Source organism: Cyanistes caeruleus, chromosome Z (assembly GCF_971803275.1).
Source record: "Cyanistes caeruleus chromosome Z, bCyaCae1.hap1.1, whole genome shotgun sequence".
NCBI lineage: Eukaryota > Metazoa > Chordata > Aves > Passeriformes > Paridae > Cyanistes > Cyanistes caeruleus.
This window is the reverse complement of record NC_141732.1, coordinates 71148989-71176032: the sequence shown is the minus strand read 5'-3', so window position 1 is coordinate 71176032 and position 27044 is coordinate 71148989. Positions and strand designations below refer to the sequence as shown.

Sequence of the window (27044 nt, the reverse complement as noted above, 5' to 3'; positions counted from 1 at the left end):
TCCAAACCTCAGAGGCAGCTACTTATAGCAATGTCACAAGTGTTGAAGTTCTAGGCACAGAAAAACTTTCCACATAGTAACAAAGATTACATGACAAAACTTAAAAACAAGAAGATAATACCATTTTTAAGGCTTAAAGTAGTCAACAAGACTGTGAATAACAAGAGCAGCTTTAATCATGCCACCCACCTGTCTGGTAGTAGGACTCAGCCACTGAGGGCTGTGGCTGGGCAGCAGCAGCCACGGCTGCCGCAGTTGCGGTCGGCTGCTGATAATATTGTTTGCTGTCATAAGCCACAGCCGGGGCGGTAGATCGAACGTAAGAGTAGGAATCCTAAGAATTCAAGACAGAAAAACCACCTGTAGGTATATAGCTAGAGTAATAGAAGTCATCAGAAGAGTCAAATTAACAATGTATTGCCTTCTGGCCTACTCAAGTAGAGTAAAAATTCCCCATCTACATGTACAGTAGACACAAATAAATGCATTAGAGAAATTAAATTTACTCTCATAGATACTTCAGGCCTGAAACAGCCCTAATGGTCTTTTACAGACTCAATACAGGAATCAGCCTCATGCTATTAATCCCTTTCTCTACCAAACTATTTCTGAAAAGCATCTTCTCTCAATAGCTTTTAATGACTGTATCAGATTCTATTTCTGTAAAATATTAAGAAAAAACCCACCACAGATCTCTACAAAACATGAGTTTCTACAAGGCCAAATAAATTCTCAGGGGTAGAAACATGAGCCTGTATTTTCTTTTAAAATCTCATCATTAACAACATTTGTCTTAATATATTTTTTAGAGTATGAAAGTGGTACTTTTAAAGCCTTCTTTACTTTTTGGTGTATCAACTAGTTCATTAGTGAGCCATAACTAGTCTATAAAGGCAAGGAAAGCAGCTTATTTGACACCTTTACAATTCAGTGGATCTCAAATAAACTTAGAAGGGGATGACTTGGAAGCCAGTATATGCATATACATACATTTTTCCATTCTCACCATGTTTACAGTAAAGCACAATGAGTTGATCAACTAAGGGGGAGCAAGGCATGAACTACTAAAGTAGAAATATACTAATGCATTAAAATTCTTTTTAATTCCAAGAAATAAAACAACAAAATCTTTTTCATCCAATCTGTGTAAAAAGGAATTATTTAGTTTAGGGGACTCTCTTTTTTTCCAAATGTATCTAATACCTGAGAATATATAACAAATTACACAAGCTATACAGAATAATTAAGAAAATGCAGCAACAATATAGTCCCTTTAAACAAACCAAAATGGTAATTAGAATCTATATAATGTCTTGATAAGTTCAGGATTAAAAAGCTGAAAAATTATTGCAAGAAACATAATATTTCAAGATGAAAGGAGACAGAGAGCAAAAAGCCCTTTTGCAAAAGCCTGTATCCACAGAAGATCCGCAGGGATCTCAGAAGAGGATATCCAGAAACTACCTACAGGGTAGTTTATCTCCTAGGGCAATCTTCTGTCCTCACAGGATTGGTACTAGATTCCAGTGGCACCCAGGTATCTGATAAAAGAATTATTTCTACCTCTACTGTTCCTCTTATTGGAACAGTCTTTTCAGCTTCATGACCCAGTTTACTGAACACCAAACCAACATCCAGGCCAAAGCAAGACAGTGCTTTTCTTTACAGCAGCAGTTTCACAAAAACACACCTTCTTTTCCAAACAGCCTTACTCCTCTCAAAGTACCTTTAAAAATCACACAGCAGGAACCCACCTGGTAATTCTGCGTGGTGACAGGAGGTGGTGGTGGTGGAGCTTCTTGCTGCCGCTGCGTGTAGCCATAGTCTGTAGCTGTGTGTGCTGTGGGATACCCACCGTAGGCAGCAGCTGTGGCAGCAGCTGCCACGGCCACTGGGGCAGGCCGGGCCACTGCCACTGTGGCTGCGGCCGGGGCATAGGCTGCAGTGACCGTGTGTGCCGCCACTGGGGCCTGGTGGACAGTGTAGCTGGCAACTGTGGTTGGATGGGAATAGGCTACACCCGAAGCTGGCTGCTGGCTGTATTGGCAGAAGAAAATAAGTAATTAATCCAACCTACAAAGTTAATGCCTGCACGTTTCAAAATCCCAGATTCGACTAATACTTTGCCTGTTCTACGACAGATCTGGAGCAGCCTTCTATCTGTGCATACTCTTATTTAATGGCTTCTATTAACCATCTTCCAATCCCATTGAAAAGGCTATATCTTTCTTAAATTTCTGTGGATGGACACAGAACATTCAGACACATTCAGAATCGCAGAATGTTAAGGCATGGGAAGGGACATTAAAGACCATCTAGTCCCAAACTCCATGACAGCTCCTAGACCAGAGATTGCTCAAGGCCAATGCTGCCAGGATCAGGACACCCACAATCAACCTTGGGCAACCTGTTCCAGCTTTCTTGCCACTCTTGGACTAAGGAATGTCTTTCCAACAACTAACCTCAATGTCCCCTATTTCAGTTTGTACCCCTTACTCCATGCTCTATAGTTCCTGGCATTTCATGCAGAAGATTATCTACTTCATAAGGAGGGGCATTTGTGTTGAGTTGTTGTCATGGAGTTACTTTACCTTTAAGGGAGTTGGAGTTGCTGGGAAGTGCTTGGAGTCTTTTCTCCTGACCAATTATCGGTCATTGCTGGGAATTGACAGCAGTTTAGGCCATTGAAAAGTGGGATCAACTTGTGAACCCTACCTTAAAATGTAAAAGCAGAGCTCTCTGGGTTCTCTTTGTTTTCTGGCTGTGAAGGGTGGCGGAGCTCCAGGCCTCCCGTCCCTGCCCAGGCCATGCGGCCGGGCGGGGATGGGGCCGGGCCTGCCCCGTCTCCAGGCCGGGAGATGGGGGGGCCTGGGGAAGGTTTTCCCCGGGCCGGGCCGAGCCGAGCCGATCTCTGGCTCGGCTGCAGGTTTTGCTGTAACTAATTCACTAGAAACTGCCCAGTGAAGAAAGAGAGAGGCCCTGGACTTGCAGCGGGTTGGAGCAGCGACTACACACTCTAGAGCAGCCATGAGGAACTTTCCATCGCAGACGGCTCCAGCTCCTGTTCGGCAGAGATCTCCGAACCATCTACAAAAGCCTGGGCAAGATGTTAACTCTTTCATTACCCAGATGAGACTTGCGGATTAATCTTTTTATCCAGAGAGAGAGAGAGATATCAATCAACATGAAAAGAGACTTTATAAACTACCAGTGACAAGAAAGAAAAGAAGCTTCAGAAGAGGTAGAGAATTAAGAAGATGCTTTAATTAAGCTGAAATATCTCCCTGTTAAAACTATGGAGATGGACAATGAAGTCCTGAAAAGAACTCCTTTAATTCATGATACAGGATCTAGAGAGGAATAGTGTTCAAAGTGTAAATTTGAGTAAAGAGTAATTATAGTATAGTGAAGTGCTGGGAGATTAAAAGCCTTGAGAGGCAATGAGAAAACTGTTGGGAGATTTAAAGCCATGAGAGGCAATGAGAAAACTGTTTTCTGGTGAAGCTCACAGAAACAGATGAAGAAGACTTTTTTTGCCTTTGAATAACTTATCCTTAAAAATGCTATCTCTAGACGCATGGCCCATACATACTTCAGAGTGATGTGAAAATGGGAGGAGTGAACTCTAATAATAGCAGCTCTGAGCAGCTAACGTTAGGGCAATAGAAAACTATAACAAAAATAGTTTTCTTGTGAGAAACTCCATAAATTAACAGGAAGAAACTTCTGTTTCTCTATAAAGACTGGTAAAAAGACTAACAAGAATTGGGACTGTTTTAACCATCAGAGTTCCAGAGTTTTTGTCTCTGTTGTCATGTGAACAGGGGAATAGTGGGTAGATAGGGGATGGAAAGGTTTTTCTGGAAGTTTATTCTGGTGTTCTTATTATTGTGGTTTGTCAATAAACTTTCTTTTTTTTCCCTTTTAAGTTGTATGCCTGTTTTGCTCTTATTCTAATCCATATCTCACAGCAAGAAGTAAGTAATTTTCTTGGTTATTGGTTTAAAACCACGACAGTTGTCTCTAAGCAGTGGAAGACAAGTCTTTCATTCAAAATAATGCAGTAGTCCCAAACCCTTATTTTTTCCACACTGGCAAGTTTTAAATGCTTTAGTAGTTCTTCAATAAAGAGACACACCTGTCAGATTAAGGAAAATGCTACTTTTCTGTGAGAGCTTATTACGAGCAAGTACTAGTGTACTAACAGGTACTATTTTACTAGCATGAAGATTTTCATTACACCATATTCAAGCAATAAAATTTTAAAGACTTCCGTGAAAATCAGCTCAGAACTGTTGTATTTACTTAAGACACATATACCTGATAGGAGAGTTCTCCAACAGATGGTTACAATTATAGAAGCTGGCCCAACTTGCTTGAGCAAAGTCCACTGATGCAGCATGAAGCATCAAAAGTGCAGACAATTATATCAAGCAAGAAAACCACTACCAGAGCTCTGGCAATCTTCCAGGCACATGCTGAGACTAATCTGCCTCTCTAAAATTTTCAGGTAGGATGCTAATATGTGGTAATTTACTAAAAAACCACAAATATTAACAGAAAAACTAAAAAATCATTGCTTCAAAGGTTTAACTACTTGAAAAGAAACTAGATTGCACCAATATGTAACTCTGCATGATGTCGTCCTATTACAATACCTAACTGTGGATTATGATTAGAAACTTAGAATAGTTATTTTGATTTTCAAGCAAATAAAATGAAATACATAAAATATCACTATCTGGAACAATCACATCAAGTGGGATTCAATAATGATTCTGATTTTTTTTGTACATTTCCTATACTGGTGTTCAATAAAAGCTCTATCTATATACTTTCAATTTCACAAAAGACATACCCACAACTCCCTGGTGTTCAGTAATATTTTTTTAACTTATTTTTTGAAAACCTGATTTTATCATTTCAATTACAGCACAACCCACTTACAAATTAAAAAAACACATATGCAACCCCCTCTCTCCCTGTTCCAAACCATTCTCACAGTAGAAACAGAGAAAATGTTACTACTGATGTACTTACATGCCTGGACACCACCTTCTTCCCATTATATGTCCCTCACTGCTTAAAAGACTAGTTGCATTCTATCCAATTTTACTTCAGTTATGAGTTGCACTTACAATAATATTTTATGTTATTTTCAATTATTAGCCCAAGAGAAAAATGAAAAGACCTAGGTACTTTGATTTACCTCCTATTGCTGCTTCCAACAACTCCTCCTCCCTGATGTTCCCAGGAAAATTCCGCTTACTTAACATGAGAAATTAGACCCCATCACAAAATTCAGGAAGATGTTTTATGATGGTAAAAGTGAATGACAGTCTATAAAATTAGACCTCATAATCTACATAACTAACAGTACAGAAGTGTAAAATATTCACAAAATCTGAGGTAATTATCATGATCTATATATCTACTAAAATATCATTAAACTGAGTAAACAGACAGCAGACTGCTTAACTGACTGCAGCTGAACACATCAACAGTCTAATACTGCCAACAAGGTAAGTCTTGCTTCACACTTTTCCCACTCTTAGTTTTCCCTTCTTCCAAACACCAATGCTGGCTAAGCCATCTTATTCCATCGCTGGTGCTAATTCTGCTGCTTGTCAAGCCATTCAGTGCACTGATTTAACTTATTAATCTAGCAGAAAACGATGTAAGGGTTCCGTGTTGGGGTCATATTCTAGCGTGGCAGAAACTTTAAGAAACACAGAAACTTACAAATTGATCTGCTGAGAGTCAGAACCCATATTAATTATATGTATACAGGGAAACAGCAAAAAAGAAAAGGAGCGGAAGACTTGTGCTGAAGCACTAGCTTGGCTTTTCCATGTTTCATTGAACTCTTTGTTACTGTTACAAAATAAGATACAGTGACCACAAAACACTACAAAGTAACAGTACCAGTCAGTTTAGCAAAGAAAAAGCTTTTGAACTCAGAATATGTACGATTAAAGATACCCGATAGTTGTCAGTATTTAAAATTGCGAAAAGATTATGAACATTTCCAGCAGAACTATTAACAAGATTATGGTACTGAAAATTTCATTTCTTGTGCAACTGAGAAGCAAATTTCCTTATCATGGCATAGAATTAACAGCCCAAATAATTAGATTTCTAAGGCTAACACAGGTTCTATGGCCATGTTTATTTTAGCAGACCTGTTCCCCTTGCTTCTGCAACATCATGCAGAGCTCGCGACTGAGTTTGCAAGACTGCAAGAAAAGCATTCTAGAAATGACTGCTTCTTCCTTTTTAAAAGTTGTGTTACATTATGTAACAGAAATTAACTGTGACATCTCCTCTAAATTTGTGGCATTCTTCTCTCCATGGTCATACTGAATACCTTTAACACTAAGATAAGCAGACATTTTAATATAATTAATTTACATAAAAATATCCTTGTGCCAACTCCTTCAATTAACTCACAAGAGTTCTTATCCTGGTTTGCTGATTAGTGCCTCATCACATTTGCTGAGATGAACTTAGCTCCTCCTAGATTAGTTTGCCAAACTCCCTATTCCACTCTTCCTTCATCTGGGCACCCATCTTAATATTATCTGTTTTTCTTTGACTACAGATGGCAAGAACCTCATGCGTCATTTCATACGAATTTTCAGCTGTGCCACCCACTCTGCTCCAGACAACTGTTTTCTTTCCCAGCAGTTTAGCTTCCTCAGAGTAGATTCTTTTAAAGTTACCTGTGTACTGACTTCATTTTCCTGACATCAAATAGCATAACATGCCACACTAATAAAAATACTAAAGTCACAACCAATCCCTAGTGAACTCCACTGCAATTACTGCTATTTGATGAGTTCTTCTACTAATCACCTCTACCAGCTCCTTCTCTACAATTATTTTACTAATCTCTACCTTAAGCAGTCATTTTTCATACTGCACCACATAAAGTACTTCATTTTAGTCTTGATAAAGAAGCCTCCAAAAGATCTAGGCATATCATCAAGTTTTTGAAGCACCAATGAAATACTGTATGTCAGCTGAGCTATGGTAACAAACCACATGCATGTTCTTCAGCGCATCCCTCAACACCGTGGGGAAAAGATGAATTTATACAAATTACTCTGTACGTTCTATGTGTTAAGAATACACCAATAGGTACTTGCAGGACTGCAGAGAAAGAAGCTAACTCATTGATGCAGCCCGTTTTCTTTGTAGATCAACTCTTCTCTTCCCCAAACTAAATTCTAATAAACCTTATTAGCATTTTTGCTAATAAGCAAATATTCCAAATCTTCCAAATACACTCAATTCAGTTTGCTTTATTAACTAGGAGGAATTTAAAACTCACAGGCTTATTTTGGTTTAAACAAGGATTTGGAAGTCACCTGACCTTATCCAATGCTCAAAACTCAGCTTATCTTAAAGCTAGGTTTCTCAGGGCCTTGTCCAGTCAGGTTCTGACCACTTCCAAGAATGGAGATCATGAGACTGCTCCAGACAAGCTGTTCCAGTGTGTCACGGTTTAACCCGTGCTGGCAACTCAGCCCCACATAGCCACTTGCTCATTCCCCACAGTGGAAGTGGGGAGAGAACTGGAAGAGTAAAAGTGAGAAAGCTTGTGGGTTGAGATAGACAGTTTAATATGGAAGGCAAAGGCCAAACACACAAGCGAAACAAAACAAGGATTCGGATAGGATGGATTAATGGGCCAAAGCTGATCATAGGAAGCACAAGAAGGTCAAGCGCCAGGTCCTGTCCTTGGGTCACAACAACCCCAGGCTACATTACAGACTTGGGGAAGAATGGCTGAAAACCTGCCCAATGGAAAAGGACCCGGGGGTGCTGGTCCACAGCAGCTGAATATGAGCCAGCATGTGGGCAGATGGCCAAGAAGACCAATGGAATTATTATGTATCAGCAATACTGTGGCCAGCAGGACTAGGGCAGTGATCTTCACCCTGTACTTGGGCACTGGTGAGGCCACACCTTGAATCTTTTGTCCAGTTCTAGACCCCTCAAAAAACACTGAGGTGCAACAATATGCCCAGAAAAGCGGAAGGTGCTTAGCCTTCTCAGGAAAGCCAGGCTCCATCACCGAAAAACAGTTACTTGGGAAGACAAACACCATCACATTGAACACCACCTCTTTCCTCTTTCTCCCCCTAGTTTTATCATTGAGCATGATGCTATATAGTAAGGAATGTCCCTTTGGTCAGTTGGGTCAGCTGTCCTGGCTGTGTCCCTTTACAACTTCTTGTGCACCCTGAAGCCACTCACTGGTGGGTGGAGTGAGAAGCAGAAAAGGCCTTGGCTGTTTGAGCACTGCTCAGCAGTAATGAATACATCCCTGTATTACCAACATTGTTTTCAGTGCAAATTCAAAACACAACCTAGTATCAGCTACTATGAAGAAAATTAACTCCACCCCAGCCAAAACCAGTACATGACATTTGAGCATCCTACCAAGAATTATTTCTTTAGTTTATAAAAGGTCCAGTTTCAAAACCAAATGAGCTCTAGACCAACACCTACAAAGGCAGATACAGTTTCTGACCATTCAATCCAATGTAACTTCATACAACAATTCTTTAAGAGTTTACATTCACTTTCAGAATAAATCATTCTTTAATTTAGGAAGTTACAGGTAGCTTCAAATTGTACTCTGCTGTACTAGTGTTATACCACATCTTCCATAAGAAATTTGAATTCAAAAATAATGTATTTTATTGATATCAGACTTATTCAGAAGCTTTACACTACAGCGTATACTTGTCCTCATCTTTCACATTCCAGCTGAATAACTCCAAGAAAATGAGATGTTAACTCTTTATTAGCAGTACTGTATTTCTCTGCACAAGTATTTTTTGTAGAACACCTTTGACTCAAATCTTTGAATAACACCTCCTGTAATCTCTACTGAGACTAATGATGGGAAATACCAATCTTTCTGTTGCATTTGTGTCAGCACAAGTGCCACATATTCTAAAATACCACTATGATATTAAACCTGAAAGATAAGATTGACTGCAGTGAGCTGTGGCCATGTATCTCTCCACAGCAATCTCTAATTTCATGATAATCTGATTTCCTAGGGGTGGGGCTGAGGGGCCACCCTGTCTCTCAGTCTTGCAGAGTTCATCCCAAAGTAAAGGCCAAAGCAAAAACTGGCCTTATCCACATTGCTGTCATGCACAAAACACCTTTCATCAAATGCAAGTACCTTTTCTCAAAGCAGGGATGTTTTGCCCTGATATTTTTAAAGTTGGATATAGGAGTAATACAGCATATGTTTGCATGGTATCACCATTGAATTCTGTTGTGTACACCCAGAACTGTCCTTCTGAAATAAAATAACAATTTTAAAATATTTTTCTTGTACAAGACTTGTACAAAGTCTCCATTGTAAACACTGAGGAAACAAATAGTTATGAAGCTTTCCCTGCCCAATTCTACACCACAAAACCAAATAAGCCACAGCATTGCTTTGCAAAAAACAGTGTAATTCTAGGTAGATACTTAGCCTGGAAAATTCTCCCCTGAACATTTGGCCAAGCTGTATTAAAACATTAGCAACAAGAAGTCCACACCCTGAGAACAAGTTCTCAAAACAGAAGGTGTTAGCAATCACTGCTCTGTATTTCTTATTAAAGTAACTAGATACATTTCATAATTCTTTTGGTAACTTCTATTTCTCTCATCAAAAACCAGAACATTCAAGCTACAATTAATAACCTTTTCTGAACTGCCTAAAGACCTCCAGCAAGAACACTGTAGCAGTGTTTTTGATATGAAAAAAGAAACATGGACTTTTAAAGAAAAAAAAAAAAAAGCTGGCAGCACGCTTAAACAGACAGAAGTTATGGAGAGCAGAAATTGCTGGTCAACAGCAATTAATGAAGTACAGGTGTCCACTTGGCAAAACATTGTTCTTCAGCTCCACAACCACGTGTTTGCCTAATTTAAACAGCCATAATAAGCAGCATTATTCCCCAAAAAAGCTTAGATAAGAACTTGTTAGATGGAATACAGGAGAACCTTTGTTAGTTACTTCCCAACAGCAACACTGAACGAAGATCTGGATTACCAAAGAATGTCACAGTATTAAGAGCAATTCTGCAGCAAATAATGAATTCTCCTCTGCAATGCATTTATGTCATGTCTTTTTTCATTTCCAGCTACTGCCCTTATCTTGAAAAAAGTGTGGAGGCTTTTTTGTTTAAACCTAAATGGGAAGTAGAAAAAATAACTTTTTTATGCTAGTAATATAAAGAAAACACAACATTTTTATTTAATGCTATCTATTTTGCCAGATAAATGAAGACTGTAAGACACTTTATTTTCCACATTAAGGTATTTGCTGAGTAAGTCATGTATTAAGAAATGTGATAATCCATCTGTGGCAGTTACTGTCACAGGAATAATACATTTTACATAAAAGGCAGCCTTCCAAGTAAGACATGTAGCTTATAAAGGGTATGTACACAGGAAGCACATAAAATGTTCCCTGTAAGCCCTGCTTTTCATCACACTTGATTCATTTATTTGAATAAAAAAGTAGAAATTAATTGTTACTCGTGTGCACATAACCTGCTCATCTTCAGTACGCTGCTCTAGTAAAAAGCAACACATGCACACAAATGCTGCTCCTATTCCAGCTCTGTTTAGGTTACTGAACACTGAAAACTCTCCTCCAAAAAGCAAAGAACATCTCAGATTTTTCAGTTTCAGTATTCTGACGACTGCTGTTTTGATAGACAGTTAGGATCTGGCCTAAAATCAAGTATGTCTCTATCCAAAAGACAGTATTCCTCAGAAATTACAACTTCTAAAACATTTCTTGCAGGGCTTTTTTTTCCTTTATAGAACTGATTTCCATGCACATCATTTAAGCTAAGCTCTAAAATAGTTTTTAAAATATGAGTGTCTTGAATGAAACCTTCCACTAATTAGGATGGGTTTTTTGATTTGTACCTTTTAAGAACATTGGAACATTTTAGCATTAAGGAAACCATATTTGGTGAAATCTAAGTGCTAGGTTTCTCAAAGTTTCACAGATTATTCTATTAATAGCAGAATAGGAAAAAACACAGTTCTGCAGTTCTTTCAGGAACATGATGATTGAAACAAGTATGTTCTAGTTACTGTTAGAAGCAGTGCAATCTGCTACTGCAGCAGATCCTAACCTAGGAAGAGGCACTCCTGAATAATTGGTCAGATGAAGTTTCCGATGTTCTAATAGAACATGGACAGAGAAAAGCAAAACCAAAATTAGAATTAACAGAAAAAAGAAAGCGAGTTTATTCTCCTATACACACTTGATAATAAACAGCATAAATTGGTGAAGTGAAATATTACACTACAGTATGTTGCACTTTAAGAGTGACTTTGCCTTTGTATTTCTGGAGTCTGTCACTCACTACAGGCATAACATTTTCAATATCTGAATATATTCTAAGAAATTTAAGGAAAATTATTTTTTTTCTATTTTTACAATTTTGTCAACATAATACAACTTGTAATACAATTCACTAGGAATCCAGAGAGTCCTGAAGGCATTCAAATGTGCTATACCCTCCTGAATTCTGCTAAATTTCAGCAGTAATACATTCTATGGTTTAACTACATAAAGCCTAAAAAAGACAGGGTTTTGTAGCCATTTTGAGTTTTCCCTTCCCCTTCCTTGTTCTAAAAATTTCTTTGCATCCTGCCATTAGAAATTACTGATTGCCACTAGATAGCTAAACCATATACTTATCAATAACTCACCTCAAAGATGAACAGCCTCATGTTTTCAAAACACCCTTTCTTTCATTATCGCTACATTTAGTCTCACAATCTAACTAAAATCCAATCAAATTCTGCCATGTTTTGTTCCCTGTATATACTGTGGGTGTCTGTAACAGTGATGTAATACATGATCTGTATCAACCTCTCTTTGCTGAGCCACACACAACAGACAAACCATTGCCTATACTACTTTCTTCAAAAAGCTCATTTTTTTCAAGTCTATTCAATAGCTTTGAATGGTAATATGCAAAAGAAAAAGAACTTAGTTTGAGAGGTTACATCTGCTAAAAAATAAGGAGCAACTACTAACATTATCCCTGTCAAAACTACAGAATGGCAGAGATTGGAAGGTACGCCTGAGGTCCATCAGGGGTCCAATTCCACTTAGGCAGTGTCACCTATAGCCAGACACCCAGGACTGTATCCAGACAGCTTCTAAGCATCTCTGAGAATGGAGACTCCACAACTTACCCAGACCATGTGTGCCAGGACTCAGTCATTTTCGTATTTAAAAAGTGTTTCTTCACATTCAGAGGGAAGCTCCTGTGCTTCAGTTTGCACCCATTGCCTCTGGTCCTGGGCACCACTGAGAAAAAGCCTGACTCTGTCGTCTTTGCATCCTTACTTCAGGTATTTATACTCACTAAGAAGATCCCCCCCCCACCCTCCTCCAGGCTGAATAGTCACAGCACTCCCAGCCTTTTCTCATTAGAGAAATGCTGCACACTCCTCAGCAGCTTTGGTGGGCCTCTTGGGCTCTCTCCAGTATGTCCATATCTCTCCTGTACTGAAGCCCAAAACAGACACAGGATTCCAGATGTGGCCTCATTGGTGCTGCACAAGAGGGAAATGATGACCTCCCTTACCCACCTGGTAATACTTTGCCTAACACATCCCAGGATGCCATTCTCCTTCTTTGCTGCAAGGACCCATTGCTGGCTCACATTCAAATCTGGTGTCCACCAGGACCTCTTCCTTTCCAGCTGGGTGGCCCATGGCATATACTAGTGCATGGGGCTGTTCTTTCATAGTGAACTTTGCACTTCCCGTTGTTGAACTTCCCAAGATTCTTGGCAGCCGTTTTCTCCAGACCTTTGAAGTCCCTCTGGATGTCACTGTAACCCTCTGGCACGTAAGTCACTTCTCATCATTTTCTGTCATGAGCAAGCTTGCTGAGAGTACACTTTGCCCTAACATCTGGACCATTAATGAAGACACTAAACAGAAAAAACACTAAAACTTGCAAATTCTCCATAAAAGGAAGGAAACTTCACTAGTATGGAAAATTGTACTAAATTGTTAAAACATTCTGTATTTCCTGCCTTAAGCTACTACTTTGCTTTTCTAGCACCAATAATGTAATTATGCTCTAAGCTGCCATTGTTGTATTTTAGTAGCAGACAAAATTTCACACATAATTTAACACCCCACAGCTAAGCCTATAACCATCAACCCATTCTGAGGCTACAGCTACAAAGGACACAACTATACCATTGACAGAAAATATCCTCAAGTACTCAGTCCCTGAAGACAAGCACCTGCTGCAAATTTCAACTAGTTGGCAGGCTTCCCTCCTTAAAATGGCAAAGGCTTATTTGACTAGAGGCACCTTCCCCCCTCATTTACCACCTTCTCTGTCTCCCTGTTATAGACTATTCCAACCCTGGCATACAACTCAAGTTAACACACTCAGAGCCCCTTATTGCCTTTCTAGTGTTGGTGTATCTCCTTTAAGAGTGGGACCTCACTGACTTGAAAAGAAGTCCATCAAAATCCTTTCAAGAACAACAGTACTGGATGCTTATTGTGTACATTGAGCTAGAACAGCATGTTTACTACTTAAACACTTGACATTCTTATTTAATACTAACTTATCACAGCACTTAACACTAACATTCATTGACCAAAGAAAATCAGCTCCACACAGCTCTGCCATATTCAGTGAAATCTCTTCTGCTAAGAATTATGTATGCGTCAAGATAGCATGCTCAAGAGAACATGGGCTCAAAGTACACAGAGCAAGCATTCTGAGTTTTTAGCTTCACCCTGTGGTAAAACTATGACTACTTTCCCTGCTCAAGTCTAGCAGAACATACTGTCAGCAGAAGAAGTCCTACCCACTGCTGTCCTTACCATCCTGTTTTCATCAACACAAGACTGAATTATGTTTAGTGAATACCTTAAGCTTGGTCTGGTATGCCTATGTGAATTACAGCCCTAACATCTTTGAAAGACTCAATACTTTTCAAACCAGTATATAGATGAAGAACAGTTAACTGGGACAGATATTGAAGACAAAATTAGAAATACCAGCAAATGTGAAAAGAACATCCTCAACCAATTCTCAACTCATCCATGCACACTCATTTTTGCATCCATGCAATTCACTTTCTTTTGTTGTTCTGCACTACTTGAATATGCTGCAACATGGTGCTCTGTATTTGAATTCCAAACCAGCTGTAACTGCAAGAGTTCACTTCCACACTGCTGCCTAGAAGATTGCATCTTAACCTGGACTCACAGACATTGTGGTCTGCTCTGAACTTGCACTGCTAAAACTGCCTTTATCTGTGACAGCTCGCCACACTCAGTAATATTCAAGCTGTTTGAAGGCAATTCAAAGCTAACAAATCATTCCTAACTACCCAAGCATCTCCCATCATTTGATGTCCTGTCTCATTAGAGCAAGAAATAGCTTGGATACCACCAAGATGAAACTCACAGCACCTAAAAGATTCTTCACCTTTTTAACAGAAACCAAAACCATAATACAAGATTAACTAAATAAAACTATCACATTTGCACACTTCTCTGTCCAAACATTACTCAATGCCCCTATCTCTCCACTAGCATTTTAACCAGCCAATCTGAGATTAAAAGCATAACTATACCTCTCTCCAGCACAGAACCAAGGATGCTACTATTATTTTACGTGGCAAAGACAAGCCACTATTAGGGTGGAATTTCAAACTGAATAGTCACACAGTGGCTCAGGTGAGATACAGAGTATGCACACATACATACACAAAGAAGACTAGTATCACCAAATGCCACATTTATTTCAGGCTCTTAAAAAGAGTGACTAGATTAGTACAGTCACTTAAATAAGTAACAAATGAGGTTTGCATTGCACGCAAGTTTATAATCTTAGGCCCTAATGCCACCTAATGCAGAAAGCAGAAGCTGTAAAGGTCCTGTAATGTTCAGAGAAATTTCCTGCATTACTATTCGCATAATCTAATGCTTCTCAGTAAATCACGATATTATTACTGGGTAGTGAACACAAAGAATTCTAAATGAGTAGGGTAGCAGGAAATTTTATGCAGCAACAACACTGAAAGGAACAAGAATGCTTCTAATACATTATTTACAGGTTTAAAGGGCACTTAGCTCTTTTGCTGTCTTTGATTAAATATGAAACAAGACTTCATATTTCATGTTTTATGAAAATTAGTATTTATGCAGTAATGAAGACAGTAATCTATTCCTCTTCTTATTTAATCAATTGAAGGAACTTTACTGGTTATACTGTTACAACAGTAAGTATAAAGTTTTGCATGCCCATCCTGATTTTGGCTGGGGAAGAGTAATTTTCTTCTTAGTAGCTGGTTCAGTGCTGTATTTTGGATTTAGTATGTATATTATGCTGGTAATAAAGTGATGGTCTAGTTGTTCCTCAGTAGGGCTCACTCTTGCCAAGAACTTTTCCATTTCTTGTATTCTGTCAGTGAGCACGTGCACAAGCCAGGAGGGAGCATGGCCAGGAGAGCTGACCCAAACTGGCCAAAGGGATATTCCATGCCATAGAATATCATGCATGCACGTATAAACTAGGGTGAGTTGGCCAGGAGCTGCTAATTGTTTCTGGAGAATAGGCTTGACATTTAGTCAGCAGGGGATAAGCAATTGTGTTGTGCATTGCTTTACTCTCTTGGGTTTTATTCCCCCTATTCCCTTCACTACTACTATTTATTTTATTAATATTAGTGCTATAATTCATATTATTATACTTTATTTTCTTTCATCTATGAACTGTTCCTATCTCAATCCAGGAGTTTTACTTTTCTGATTCTCCTCCCCACCAGGCTGGGCAAGAAGAGAGAAAGAGGCTGTGTAGTACTTAATTGCTCACTGTGGCTAAACAGCAACAACCCAATATGCCTGAATTTTCCAAATCCAAGGTCTACCACCTGAGCAGCTATCAATCAGACCTTTATAACCACTTCAAATATCAGTATTTAATGTTAATACTTGGACAAATTTTAATTTTTTCTTTATGTGAAGGATGACAGTATTTAAATGATCCACCATGACCATGGATAAGCTGGAATTCCAGGAAGGCACAGTGACTTCTATGCTCCACTGTCTTTTCAGTTCTTGACTTAAATTCTGCACCTGGAGGAAGGCAACCCTGGATGTGTGGATAGACTGGAGACCAGTGCCATGGAAAGGAACCTGGGGCTGTGGGTCCAAGGCAAGTTGAACAGGAGCCAGCAGTGCCCTGGCAGCCAGGAGGGCCAACCCTGTCCTGGGGGCATCAGGGAAAGCATCACCAGCCAGGCAAAGGAGGGGATTCTCCTGCTCTGCTCTGGGGCAGCCTCGCCTTGAGTGCTGGGGGCAGTTTTGGGTGCCACAATATAAAAAAGATATTAACCTGTAAGACAGTGTTCAAAGGAGGGTCAAAGGATGGTGAAGAGTCTGGAGAGGAGAAGCGTGAGAAGTGCGAGAAGTGGCTGAGGTCACTTGGTCTGTTCAGCTGGGAGGAGACTAAGGGAGACCTCACTGTGGCCTTCAACACCCTCACAAGAGGAAGCAAAGGAGCAGACACTGATCTCTTTTCTGTGGTGATCAGTGGCAGGACCCAAGGGAATGGCCTCAAGTTGTCAGGGGAGGTTTACGTTGGCTATCAGCAAAAGGTTTTTCATCCTTTTTGAGTGGCTGGGCACTGGTACAGGCTCCCCAGGGAAGTGGTCACACTACCAAGCCTGACAGAGTTCCAGAAATGTTTAGACAATGTTCTCAGGCACATGGTGTGATTCTTGGGGATGTCCTGTGTAGGGCCAGTAGCTGGACTTTGATGCTCCTTACGGGTCCTTTCTAATTCAGGATATTCTATGATCCTATGATTCACTACTATAATACAAATTAGAATACTGTCATTTTGAGGAACTGCAGTTCTGAAAGAGTTTATACAAGTCTACAAGTCTAGAATTAAATACAGAAACTTTCCTTAAAAGCAGCTTTAATCACTTAGTACAGCAGATTTTCTCCTTTGAGTTTTCTGAGTGACTTCTGAGATTCACAACTGTTACTCAAATTCTGAGGGACCAGCTTTTAAACTGAATGTTCCCATGTCTCCATGGGCCCTAATGGGATTCACCCCAGAATACTGAATGGGCCAGCAGTTGCTAGAGCAAGACCTCTCTCAATCATCTACCAAAGGCCTTGGGAGTCTGGGCAGGTCACTGCTGATTGGAAGCTTGCCTCATTTACAAAAACATGAGGCAAGAAACAGGGAACTGGAGACTTATTAGTGTAACCTCAGCTCCTGGAAAAACTATGGAGATACCAAGTGCTATTGGAAAGTGAAAGACTTGTTAAAGAACAATGCAATAATCTGTCACACCTATCCCTGTATCATAAGGTTACCTCGCCTCCTGAAAGAAGGGAAGGCAGTGGATGCAGTTCCAGTTTGACTAAAGCTGCTAACACTGTCCCTCACAGCATCCTTTTTCAACAAGTTGTTCAGCTGTGGGATGAGCACATTCACAGTGCTCTGTCCAGATGGCAGCAACCAAAGGGCAGTATTGAATGGGGCTACATCTGTCTGGCAACCAAGAGTTGTGTGCACCATTAGCAACTTGGCTGATGATTCAAACTGGCAGGTGCTGTGGATCCTCTTGAGGGACAAGAGGCCTTGGAGAGGGATCTAGACTGGAGCACTGGCCACTTTTCTAATGGAGTGAAATGTACCAAATTCAAATGTGGGATTCTGCACCTGGAATGGGGTAATGGTAGGCACAGGTACAAAGTGGGAGAGGAGTGGCTGGACAGCTGCAGAGGGAGGTGGGACTGGCTGGTGCTGGGCTCAGTGTGGCTCAGCAGTGCCCAGGCTGCACCGAGGACAAACCCCATCCCAGAGCCCCGAGCACAAACCCCATCCCAGAGCACCGAGCACAAACCCCATCCCAGAGCACCGAGCACAAACCCCATCCCAGAGCACCGAGCACAAACCCCATCCCAGAGCACCGAGCACAAACCCCATCCCAGAGCACCGAGCACGGCACAACCAGCCCAGAGAGGGGATGCCCGCTGGACTCAGCCTTGGGGCGGATTCAACCTGGGCCCTGCAGGTGGAGGAGAAGGGGAAGGTCTTTCAAAGTGTCCCGAGGAGGAAAACAAAGCTGGTGGGAGGGCTGGAAGGAACTTCCTGTGAGCAGCAGCTGAGGAATTTGGGCTTGTCCAGTTGGGAGAAAGGGAGGCTGGCTGAAGGGTGACCCCAGTGCTCTCTGCAGCTTCCTGAAGAGGGGAAGGGCACAAGGCAGGTGCTGAGCTCTCCTCCCTGTAATCCAGGGACAGGACATGAGGGAGTGGCTCACGGCTGCACCAGGAGAGCTTTTGACTGGTCATCAGGAGGCATTTCTATAAAGAGAGGGTGGTCAAGCACTGGAACAGCTTCCTAGAAAAGCAGTCAATGCCCTAGTCTGTCATTGCTCCAAGGCACTTGGACAGTGCCCTTAGCAACGTGCTGGAACTTGGCCAGCCCTGAAGTGGGCAGAGAGGTGACTGGACAATCACTGTAGGTCCTTTCCAATTGGAAGAGTCTGTTCTATTCATTGAAATTGAACAGAATCTACTTAGACTCTCTTCTTTCTGATGCAAAGTTTAGGTTTATTTTTTCTTCACATTTCCAGATGAAAACTTAACATATTTTGAGATATTCACACTTGAAGTTATTATAAGAAAGGTGTGTATACTAAAAAGAATTGCATAAACTTTTGAACTAACTGCTGAAATCAATAAAATTCTGATTATTATCATTAGAGAGCACTGAGATCATCTAAAATTGCAGACTAACATTCTTCCAACATATCAGAATTCCTCATAGCCATTTTGGCCAAGAGAGAACCTTTAAAAATGTGACCAATATTGTGTTTATTATGAAAATTTCCATTTGTTGCTATAAAAACAACCAGGTCAGAACTTCCAAATGGTGTATGTATAAAGAACTAAAGACTTCAACTGCAAGTGAACTGTTCTTCTAAGCCTAAGTCCTTGTTACTTCTAGCAACTTCTAAAAAATCCACAGGTCAGTTCAGCATCCAGAAACACCTTTTATTTTTCAAAATTTATGAGGCACACCTATGTATTAAGTAGGTAGGAAAACATTTTTTTGTTTATCTATTGCCCTGGTTTCCAAGAACATGATTTTTTTATGCTATCAACTGTCACTTCAAATACCAGAAACAAATTTAAAGACTTGTTGTAATATCAAATCTTACCATCTTCCCCTGCCACCACCATCTCTTTCTCAAATACACTGGAGTGGAATACATGATTTGTAGCACTCCGTAAACACACTAGTAAGGACCTACCAAGATGGCTTTGTGAAACTAAGCTCCCTTCAGACGTTTTAAGTGACTCTTGTGTTTTCATCTCAAAATATTAAATTCCTTCTTATGAAAGGACTGCCTGAACACCAATTGCTGTGTGTCTTCACTTCCAGATGTGGTAAACACACAAACCGTTTATAGAATGTACACTCTTTAACTGATAGCAAATTAAACAGTATCTTAAGCTTATGACAGCAAAGGAAAAATGTACTTTTGATCTGTTTTCCATTTTCTCAAAAACACACTTAGGATCAGCTATTAAACTTGAATGTTATTCCAATTATATAACTTCAAAGGAATTGCTCAGGATCTTTAATCTAAAGATCATCTCAGCTCTTCAATAAAAGATGATTTTAAAAATTCACTGCACTTTAAAACTGCAGACATACAGATCTTGGTTTATTATTCACTTAACCTTTATACTTAAAAGGAAGTTCTATATATTTCTATCATATATAGTTCTATCTATATATGTCTTATATATTCACTATAACCGCCACGTAAAATGTAGACACATACACACACTGCAAACATCCAAAGGAACTAGAAGATTAGCTAAATTTAATCCTCTATTAAATACCAGAATAAATTAAGTTTAATGTACTTCACACCCATTTTCAGGAGAAAAATCAACAGAAAAAATAGATTTGGAGTTAGTCCAACACCTCCACAAAAGTGTACATTCCTAAAACTACATTACATATGCAATTTTTATTAGCTAGTAGCATACGTCTGCATTCATTACTATTGTTAATCATGTCTGATATATTTGCTTTATTCTCCTGAGCTTTTTCTTATTCACTACATCTTAAGTATTGAGGAAAGCCTTTATTATAGATTTACGGAATGAGCAACATAAAATTCAAATATGGACTTTAAGGTGTCACTCCAGTATAAGTCAAAATTGCAAAGATGTTTCTGACTGTATTTTAGCAAGTTAAGTAACATGATGTCAGAAAATGTGATATAATAGATGCTAATAATTACTTTTTTAACACTCTGGCCACAATTTAGATGAACAAAAACTACGAAGATACAAAGACCTGTGGCAATGTGTCTATAAGAGATCTTTACTCATAGATCAATCCAGACACATAAGACACAGGTATGTATACTAACAGAGTCACAGGTCCTCAAGTTCCACTGGAGCTCCTGGTCTTAGAAATCAGAGTAGGACATTTTTTTAAAAAGCTACCTGTCCCTGAAAGTACCTTCTCTATTCTCTTATACACATTAATCATAACATCACTTCAACTGGATTAAGTCCCCTGCTATTTTCCGGTGCTCCATCTCTCCCCGATCCATCCAGCCTCCCTTAGATTAGTTTCCAAGCCATGTTAGAAGGTGTTCCCTGGGTTCCCACACTGACAGCAAAGCGCTGGGGAGCAAGGCCTGTGTTCCCCGAAGCTGAGGCAGGAGACGGGCCTGGGGGCGGCACACGGTGACTCGCCGGCGCTGCTGACTGACTGCAAGTGGCCATTTTAATCTAAGGGCCTGGGGACCCGATGCTGTTGCTGATCATCCTTCTCCTCCTTCTCCGCGGTGCCCAGCCCCACCTTCCACCCCCAAGCACACACGGAGATGAGAACACACCCGCAGGCACGGCGGGAGGGTCTGGGCACAGCCCACGGCACGGGGCAAGGGGCGGGAGTTGCCCGGGATCCCCGCCGGGGAGAAGGGCCCTGGGGGGGTCCCGGGGGGTCGCGGCGGTGCTTACCTGTACTGGGCAGCAGCCCCGCTGTGGGTGAATCCAAAGTAGTTGCCGGTGGCCATTTTGGCATCTTCCCCCAGCCGGCTGGGCACTGCGGCGGCGGCGACAGAGGGGAGGCGGCGGCCGGGGCCATGACAGGAGGCCCGGGGAGAGGAGGCAGTGGGGAAAGAACGGGACACACAGAGGGACAAGGGAGAGAGAGAGCGCGGGAGCGCCGGGTCAGACTGGGCGCCTCAGGACCGACCCCCGCCCGCCGCCCTCTCCCCAAGCACGGACACGCCGAGCACCGCTACTCACCATAGGTGAACGAAACTACCGGGCATATGGGAATCATGAGTCCGGCCTGGCAGCGACGGCGGCGGGTGAACTCTCAACTCTCCCCCCCTCCCTCCTCCTCCTCCTCCTCCTCCCGCTCTCTCCCTTCCCCCACCCACCCACCGACGGCGACAACGGCGGAGTGCGGCCGGGCCGGCTCCGCCTGCGCAGGCGCGGGATGTGCGCGAGGGCCGCTGGGAGATGTAGTCCCGTTGCGGCCAGGCTCTCGCACAAGGAACAGGGAGCCGCCTCCGTCCCGGGAACTGTGTGCGCAGGCGCGGGATGTGCGTGGGAGCAGCTGGGAGCTGTAGTCCTGCTGGCCGGGCACGGGGAGCCGCGCTCGGGGCGCCTATGGAACATATGCACAGACGCAGACATACATATGTATGTATTATGTGTAGAATCCCGCCATAGTTCCTGTGTGCTTGCTGCACGTGCAACGCTGGTACAGCCTCACCCACACACGGCCCATTAGTGTGACTTTTCCAGAAGCCAGCAGTCCATCAGATCACTCCTGAAGCGTGCTGAGCAGCGCCTTGCGTCCAGTGCAGTGACCTCCCGATCAAAGGCACTAAATGAGCATGTGTTCCCCATGGCTCTGCCCCTCCTTCGGGCAAATCCTTCCCTCTCAGCATCAGATGTCCCCCAAAACTGTGACCAAATCAAAACTTGAATGCCTAAATACTTTTATCTCATTTATATATTTTGCCTGTGCTACAGTGTACATTATTCATAAACTAATCAAGACATATAAAATGATTAATAAACACTGGATTAAGTATAAAGTATCATTTTAGAAGTATTTGTTTACTGTAAGCTAAGCCTATTCAAAACATACTTGGGATGTCCTGCAGTCCTCACAAAAGCAGGGATTCCCATATTGCACAGTAGCTGTGGTTTTAGGCAGTAGGACTGCAAGGATATTATAGTTCATAAAATGGGAAGAGGAAAGCTATTCCTCATCTCATAGAAAGCTATTTCTCATCTCATAGCTAACATTATTGCAGCTGCATATGAAGTACAACTACTTCCGATGCCAAACATCCTTCCCAATTCACAGAACGTAATTTGCTGGTCATTATTATTAATTTTGCATAGGAACAGAATATTACTGTACCTCCTGTTCATTCTTATCTTAATCAAGCACAACAGTAAAAGGAATATGCTTGGTTCTACCAAAAGTGCTTTTCTGGGAAGAAAGTGGCTACTGGGTGAATATTTAATTGCTATAGACTAGGAAAGAAAAGCCTTAATCCACATTTCTGTGGGACAGTACTTGAGGAGAAGACTCTACAGACCTTCTGTAGAAGAACTTAGAGGATATTACCACTGACATGAAAATCCCAATTGACTCAGGATACACAAATTATAAATAGATTTATGATTTATATATCCTTACTTTTATTAAAAATTGTTCATAATTAGACCATTGGATCATGATACTTGGACAGGAAGACAACACAAGTTTCTTCTGTTCCACTGTCTTTCAATTTTCTTCAGTTATAAGCCTTCCAATACCCTGATAAATAGACAATATTCAGTACGTTTCGTTAAAAATATAAGCATATATAGACACACACACAGACATTCACATACCTTTTATCACTGCATCACTAAAGCTATTTTTTGCCATTGCTATTCATTTATGAGGTGAACTTGACAGAATGACAGAATCAGATTGGCTTGGGGTTGGAAGGGACTTTAAAGACATCAAATTCCAACTCATCTGCCATGGACAGGGACACTTTTCACTAGTCCTGGTTGCTCAGAGCCACATCCTACCTGCCCTGAACTTTGTCAAGGATGGGACACAAATAGCTTCTCTGGGCAATCTTTGCCAGTGTCTCACCACCCTCACAGTAAAGAATGTCTTCCTAATATCTAAGGTAAACCTACTGCCTTTCACTTTGAAGCCATTCCCCCTTGTCCTGTCACTCTAGGCTCTTGTAAAACAGTCTCTCTCCATCATTTCTGTAGCCTCCCTTTGGATACTGGAAGCCCCAAAGCCTTCCCTTCTCCCTGGTGAATAAACCAAATTTTCTCATCCTTTTCCTCATAGCAGTGGTGCTCCATCCTCTGATCAGTTCAGTGATCCTCCTGTGGACTCTCTCCATGGATATATATCTACATTATTAATATATACTACTATTGATATGTATTATATTATAATGTTCAAAATAAACTTGGAATATTCACCCTCTTTTCAACTTTGTCTCCACGAAAAAAACCAACAACCAAACCAAACAAAACAAACAAACAAACAAAGCTCACACCAGAAAACCCCAAGGCTTTCTTACTCACAACTGAGATTTTGACTTCAGTTTCATAGCTTTTCTTCATCCAAGTAAATTCTAGTAGTTATAATTCAAATACTACACCCTGTATGTTGTGATTTCAGCCCTGCATATTTCTGAGCATAAGCTCCCATCTGGCAGCCCAAGTCAGGTGCAATTTCAGAGGAAGTTTCAGATTACTTTCCTGTGTGAATTTTGCATTTTGAGTTTTAGTGCATATGTCACTTTTAAAGAACTACAACACATTTTATGAAAAGTCATACTTTCTAAATGTGACCAAAAAATATTAAAAACCAAAGTTCCCTTTCTCCTTGGAAAAAAAAAATAAACCCACTAGTATTATACAAGTCTTTCTCTCAGCAGTTTCTTAATAAGAACCTGATGCTTCCTGGTGACTTTGTGAACCATTACATAACATCTATTTATGCTACTACTAGCTTGCAGGATCAGATTCATGGTCCATACTTAAAAAACCTCAGTGGATTATGAAACAAGATTCTATCTCCTTAAGACATGTATCATATTGCTTCAAAATTAAGCAGTAATAAATTCAAATTAGATCTTTAAAGGCTTTTTGACATTTACTGATTTCTAAATCTTTAACTGCAAGGAATATACATGGAGTGATAAAGTGCAAGTGGTGGCACAGGGAGCAAGATAGAAAAGCTTTAGTGAAATATGGAAAAGTTATTTCTTGAATAGGATAAAGAAACTTCTCTCTCCCTGATTGTAATAAGATTACAGAAGACCATCCAAGAAGTTCCAGAATGAAAACATATGTTGGAACATGAATCTTTAACTTGGAATTAAATACAACAGATACTCTGTCTGTGCAAAGTTCAAAGTATCTAAAAATATCACAGACAAAAATGGCAAGCAAACTAGCATTCAGGAAAACACATTTTTGACCTTCATTTCAACCGTATGAGAAGAAGAAAGCACCGTAATAACATGCAAGTCTCATCAATCCTACTATTTTACTTTAACGTCTGAAGACGCATGTGATAGTATCTCTGCCGTTGCCACAAGACTGCAAAACTGCGACTGAAACACAATGGGGAAAACTAAACGCTTTTACATCTCAAGATTTTCAAGTAAGATTAGGTAAGATTTCTTGGAGACAACTTTCCAGTTTACGTAAAAGCAGGCTCTCAGCCAGCCTTTGCGTGCCCACCAGAGGGCAGGGCCACGCAGCAGAAGGTGAAAGCTTTCCAAGACAGCACAGACCATGTTAACAAAAGCTGCTTTTATTTCCTGAAAAGGTAATTTAATACTTAGTGCTCTCTATGTAAATGCTCTAGTTAGAAAGAGATTTACAATCAGCATATGGAGACCAGTGCTATCTTCTCACCTGGAAATTATTTTCGATAGCTAGAAACACAAGACATTTTTCAGTTTATCAACCTTCTTATTGTAAAGTGAAATTACATTTTTTAAGCAGTAAAGAAAAAGACCCCACATTTTCGAATTATTAAAGCAAAAAAGTTAACAACAGAGTTTAGATATTGTAGAGTGACCATAACAACAGACATATTAAAACCTATAAAAGCAATTTATAAAACCACAGATGGAAGTTATTACTGTTTAGGTTACTAAATTGCAACACAAAAACCCCCACTTCCTAAACATAATAAAAATTATGCAAGTATTGATGCAAACTTAAATTACATGATACACATGAGAAACAAACCAGTTCCAGTTCCACAAACACTGTTTGGTAGCATCTCTTACTCTTTTTTTCCTGACACTTTAATAAAACTACTGTCAATATGATAGCTAACCTCCCATTTCACAACATCAGATTTCGCCTTCCACCTTTTAAACTAGTAAGCGCTAATACCAAAGCTTTGAAAGCTGTCCCACTTTAGGTTTGCCCCAAAATGGTTTTCTTGCTAGCTCTACTATTTCTAACCAGAGAAGTCATCCTTTGCAGTTAGTAATTGCTATGTAATCAGAAGTGCAAGTGTGTATTTTTTCAGCATTCCCATTTAAATCTGCATGCTAAAATCTGTTACTGAAGAAAAACTAATGCTTCAACATTCTTCTCTGCCGAACACATGTGGGATATGAAATGAGGCAATCAGGCAGTAACTAGAAGAATTTAAGCCCTTTTAAGGCAGCTACAGAAGGAAAGTATCTGATGAAGGAACAAACCCATTACAAAAGTCTATTTTAAGAGCTCAAAAAGTGAACTATACCCCTAGGGGGGATAGATGACTCACTCAGAAGGTAACAGCAGAGGTTTACCTTGGAAAAATTATGGCTCCTTTCCCACTGTTCTAAAGCCAGCATTTTTTTTTTTTTAGTAGCTTCTTTCTTCTTTTCCAAATACGATGAAATACAGTGAAGGTAATTCGACAAAAACTCAAACCGCCACTACACTCAATGATCAGAGTATTTCTCAAAGAAATGTATCATTCCTGAAAAGCAGAATATGAAATCCCAGTTGCAGCAAACCTTCCCTTCCCCTCACTGACCTGCTATTTAGGAATTTAGCTGTAAAAATAAACTCGGTGCTTGCTTTAGAGGAAATACTGCAGGTGGAAGAAATTAACTCCTTAAGAGCCAGCAGAAAATGTTTCTTTCGGTCAATTTGATTTATGTCAAGACTGAAAGAATTGATTAAAAATGCAAAAGAACTGTTGATTTGAATAAACAATTCCTTGATGATTTGATTAAAACCTGAACATTCTTTGTGTACCAAGTGTTGCCCTGTAAAAAAACAAAGCATATAGGAATTACAAATACCTGAACTCTCATTATGCTTCTAAGATGAAAAATTAGTGGAAGTTAGTTGAAAAGAATAACTATGGTTTTTTACAAATTAATAGTACGTATATGGAGATGATCTTGTTGTTGGAGTTAAATATTAAGTATTACAATATAATCTGTTCATCTTCCACAATTACATGCTTGACAAGCCAGGTGTTGGTGCAGTGGTGTAAATTACTATATTGCTTGCATATCATTTACTGTGCTTTGCCTCCTGTTTGTTTAAACAATCATATTTTTATCTTCCAAAGGTCAGAGATGCAGTAAGAATTGTATATTTTTCTATTTCTCCTTTTATTTTGTGACCTAGATGACATTGTGAAACTGCAAGTTACCAAGGATTATTTAGATGAGCACAGTTCCTATTTCTGGTATTTCCTTCTTGTTTTCCTGCTATTAAAGTGAGGAAGTGATAGCCACTTCTCATAGCAAAAGCCAATTTACTTCATGATGAGGGCTCTAAGAACTTCATGGACCCCCTCTAAAAAGCCTCTTTGTCCACCTCCTTTAAGTACTTCTTCAGAAACCCTGCTTAGAACTTGCAGCTGCTCATGCTGATTTTGGGGG

General features: G+C 40.3%; 1 protein-coding gene, 2 long non-coding RNA genes and 1 other non-coding gene across 13 annotated transcripts in view; all 4 read right to left on the bottom strand.

Annotated features, from left to right (window-relative positions):
• ZFR (zinc finger RNA binding protein) overlaps positions 1-21643 on the bottom strand; it is a 48358-nt gene extending 26715 nt beyond the window's left edge. For 4 of the 10 annotated variants that reach the window (XR_015280317.1, XR_015280318.1, XM_086867706.1 and 1 more), the window contains exons 1-3: positions 12643-13324; positions 1755-2037; positions 190-334 (exon numbers count right to left, since the gene is read on the bottom strand). Coding sequence is in view for 6 of the 10 variants with exons in the window: in XM_086867706.1 (XP_086723832.1) it covers positions 190-334; positions 1755-2037; positions 12643-12773 (559 nt within the window). In the remaining 4 variants the exon portion in view is untranslated. Of the gene's footprint in view, positions 1-189; positions 335-1754; positions 2038-12243; positions 13325-21102; positions 21188-21393 lie in introns of those variants that run through there. The other 6 variants (XR_015280320.1, XR_015280319.1, XM_023944001.2 and 3 more) reach the window with 4 other exon arrangements.
• LOC111941180 (small nucleolar RNA SNORA66) lies at positions 6097-6234 on the bottom strand. Its single transcript, XR_002869888.1, has one exon. It is a non-coding gene; the product is annotated as a small nucleolar RNA SNORA66 (small nucleolar RNA).
• Positions 21644-22784: 1141 nt separating the features above from the next.
• On the bottom strand, positions 22785-23837 carry LOC147648566 (uncharacterized). Its single transcript, XR_015280321.1, has 2 exons — positions 23713-23837; positions 22785-22930 (listed from the first exon to the last, which is right to left on the bottom strand). It is a non-coding gene; the product is annotated as an uncharacterized LOC147648566 (long non-coding RNA).
• A 1102-nt stretch (positions 23838-24939) lies between these two features.
• Positions 24940-25986, bottom strand: LOC147648565 (uncharacterized). The gene is made up of 2 exons (XR_015280322.1): positions 25953-25986; positions 24940-25076 (listed from the first exon to the last, which is right to left on the bottom strand). It is a non-coding gene; the product is annotated as an uncharacterized LOC147648565 (long non-coding RNA).
• Between the last annotated feature and the right edge of the window lie 1058 nt (positions 25987-27044).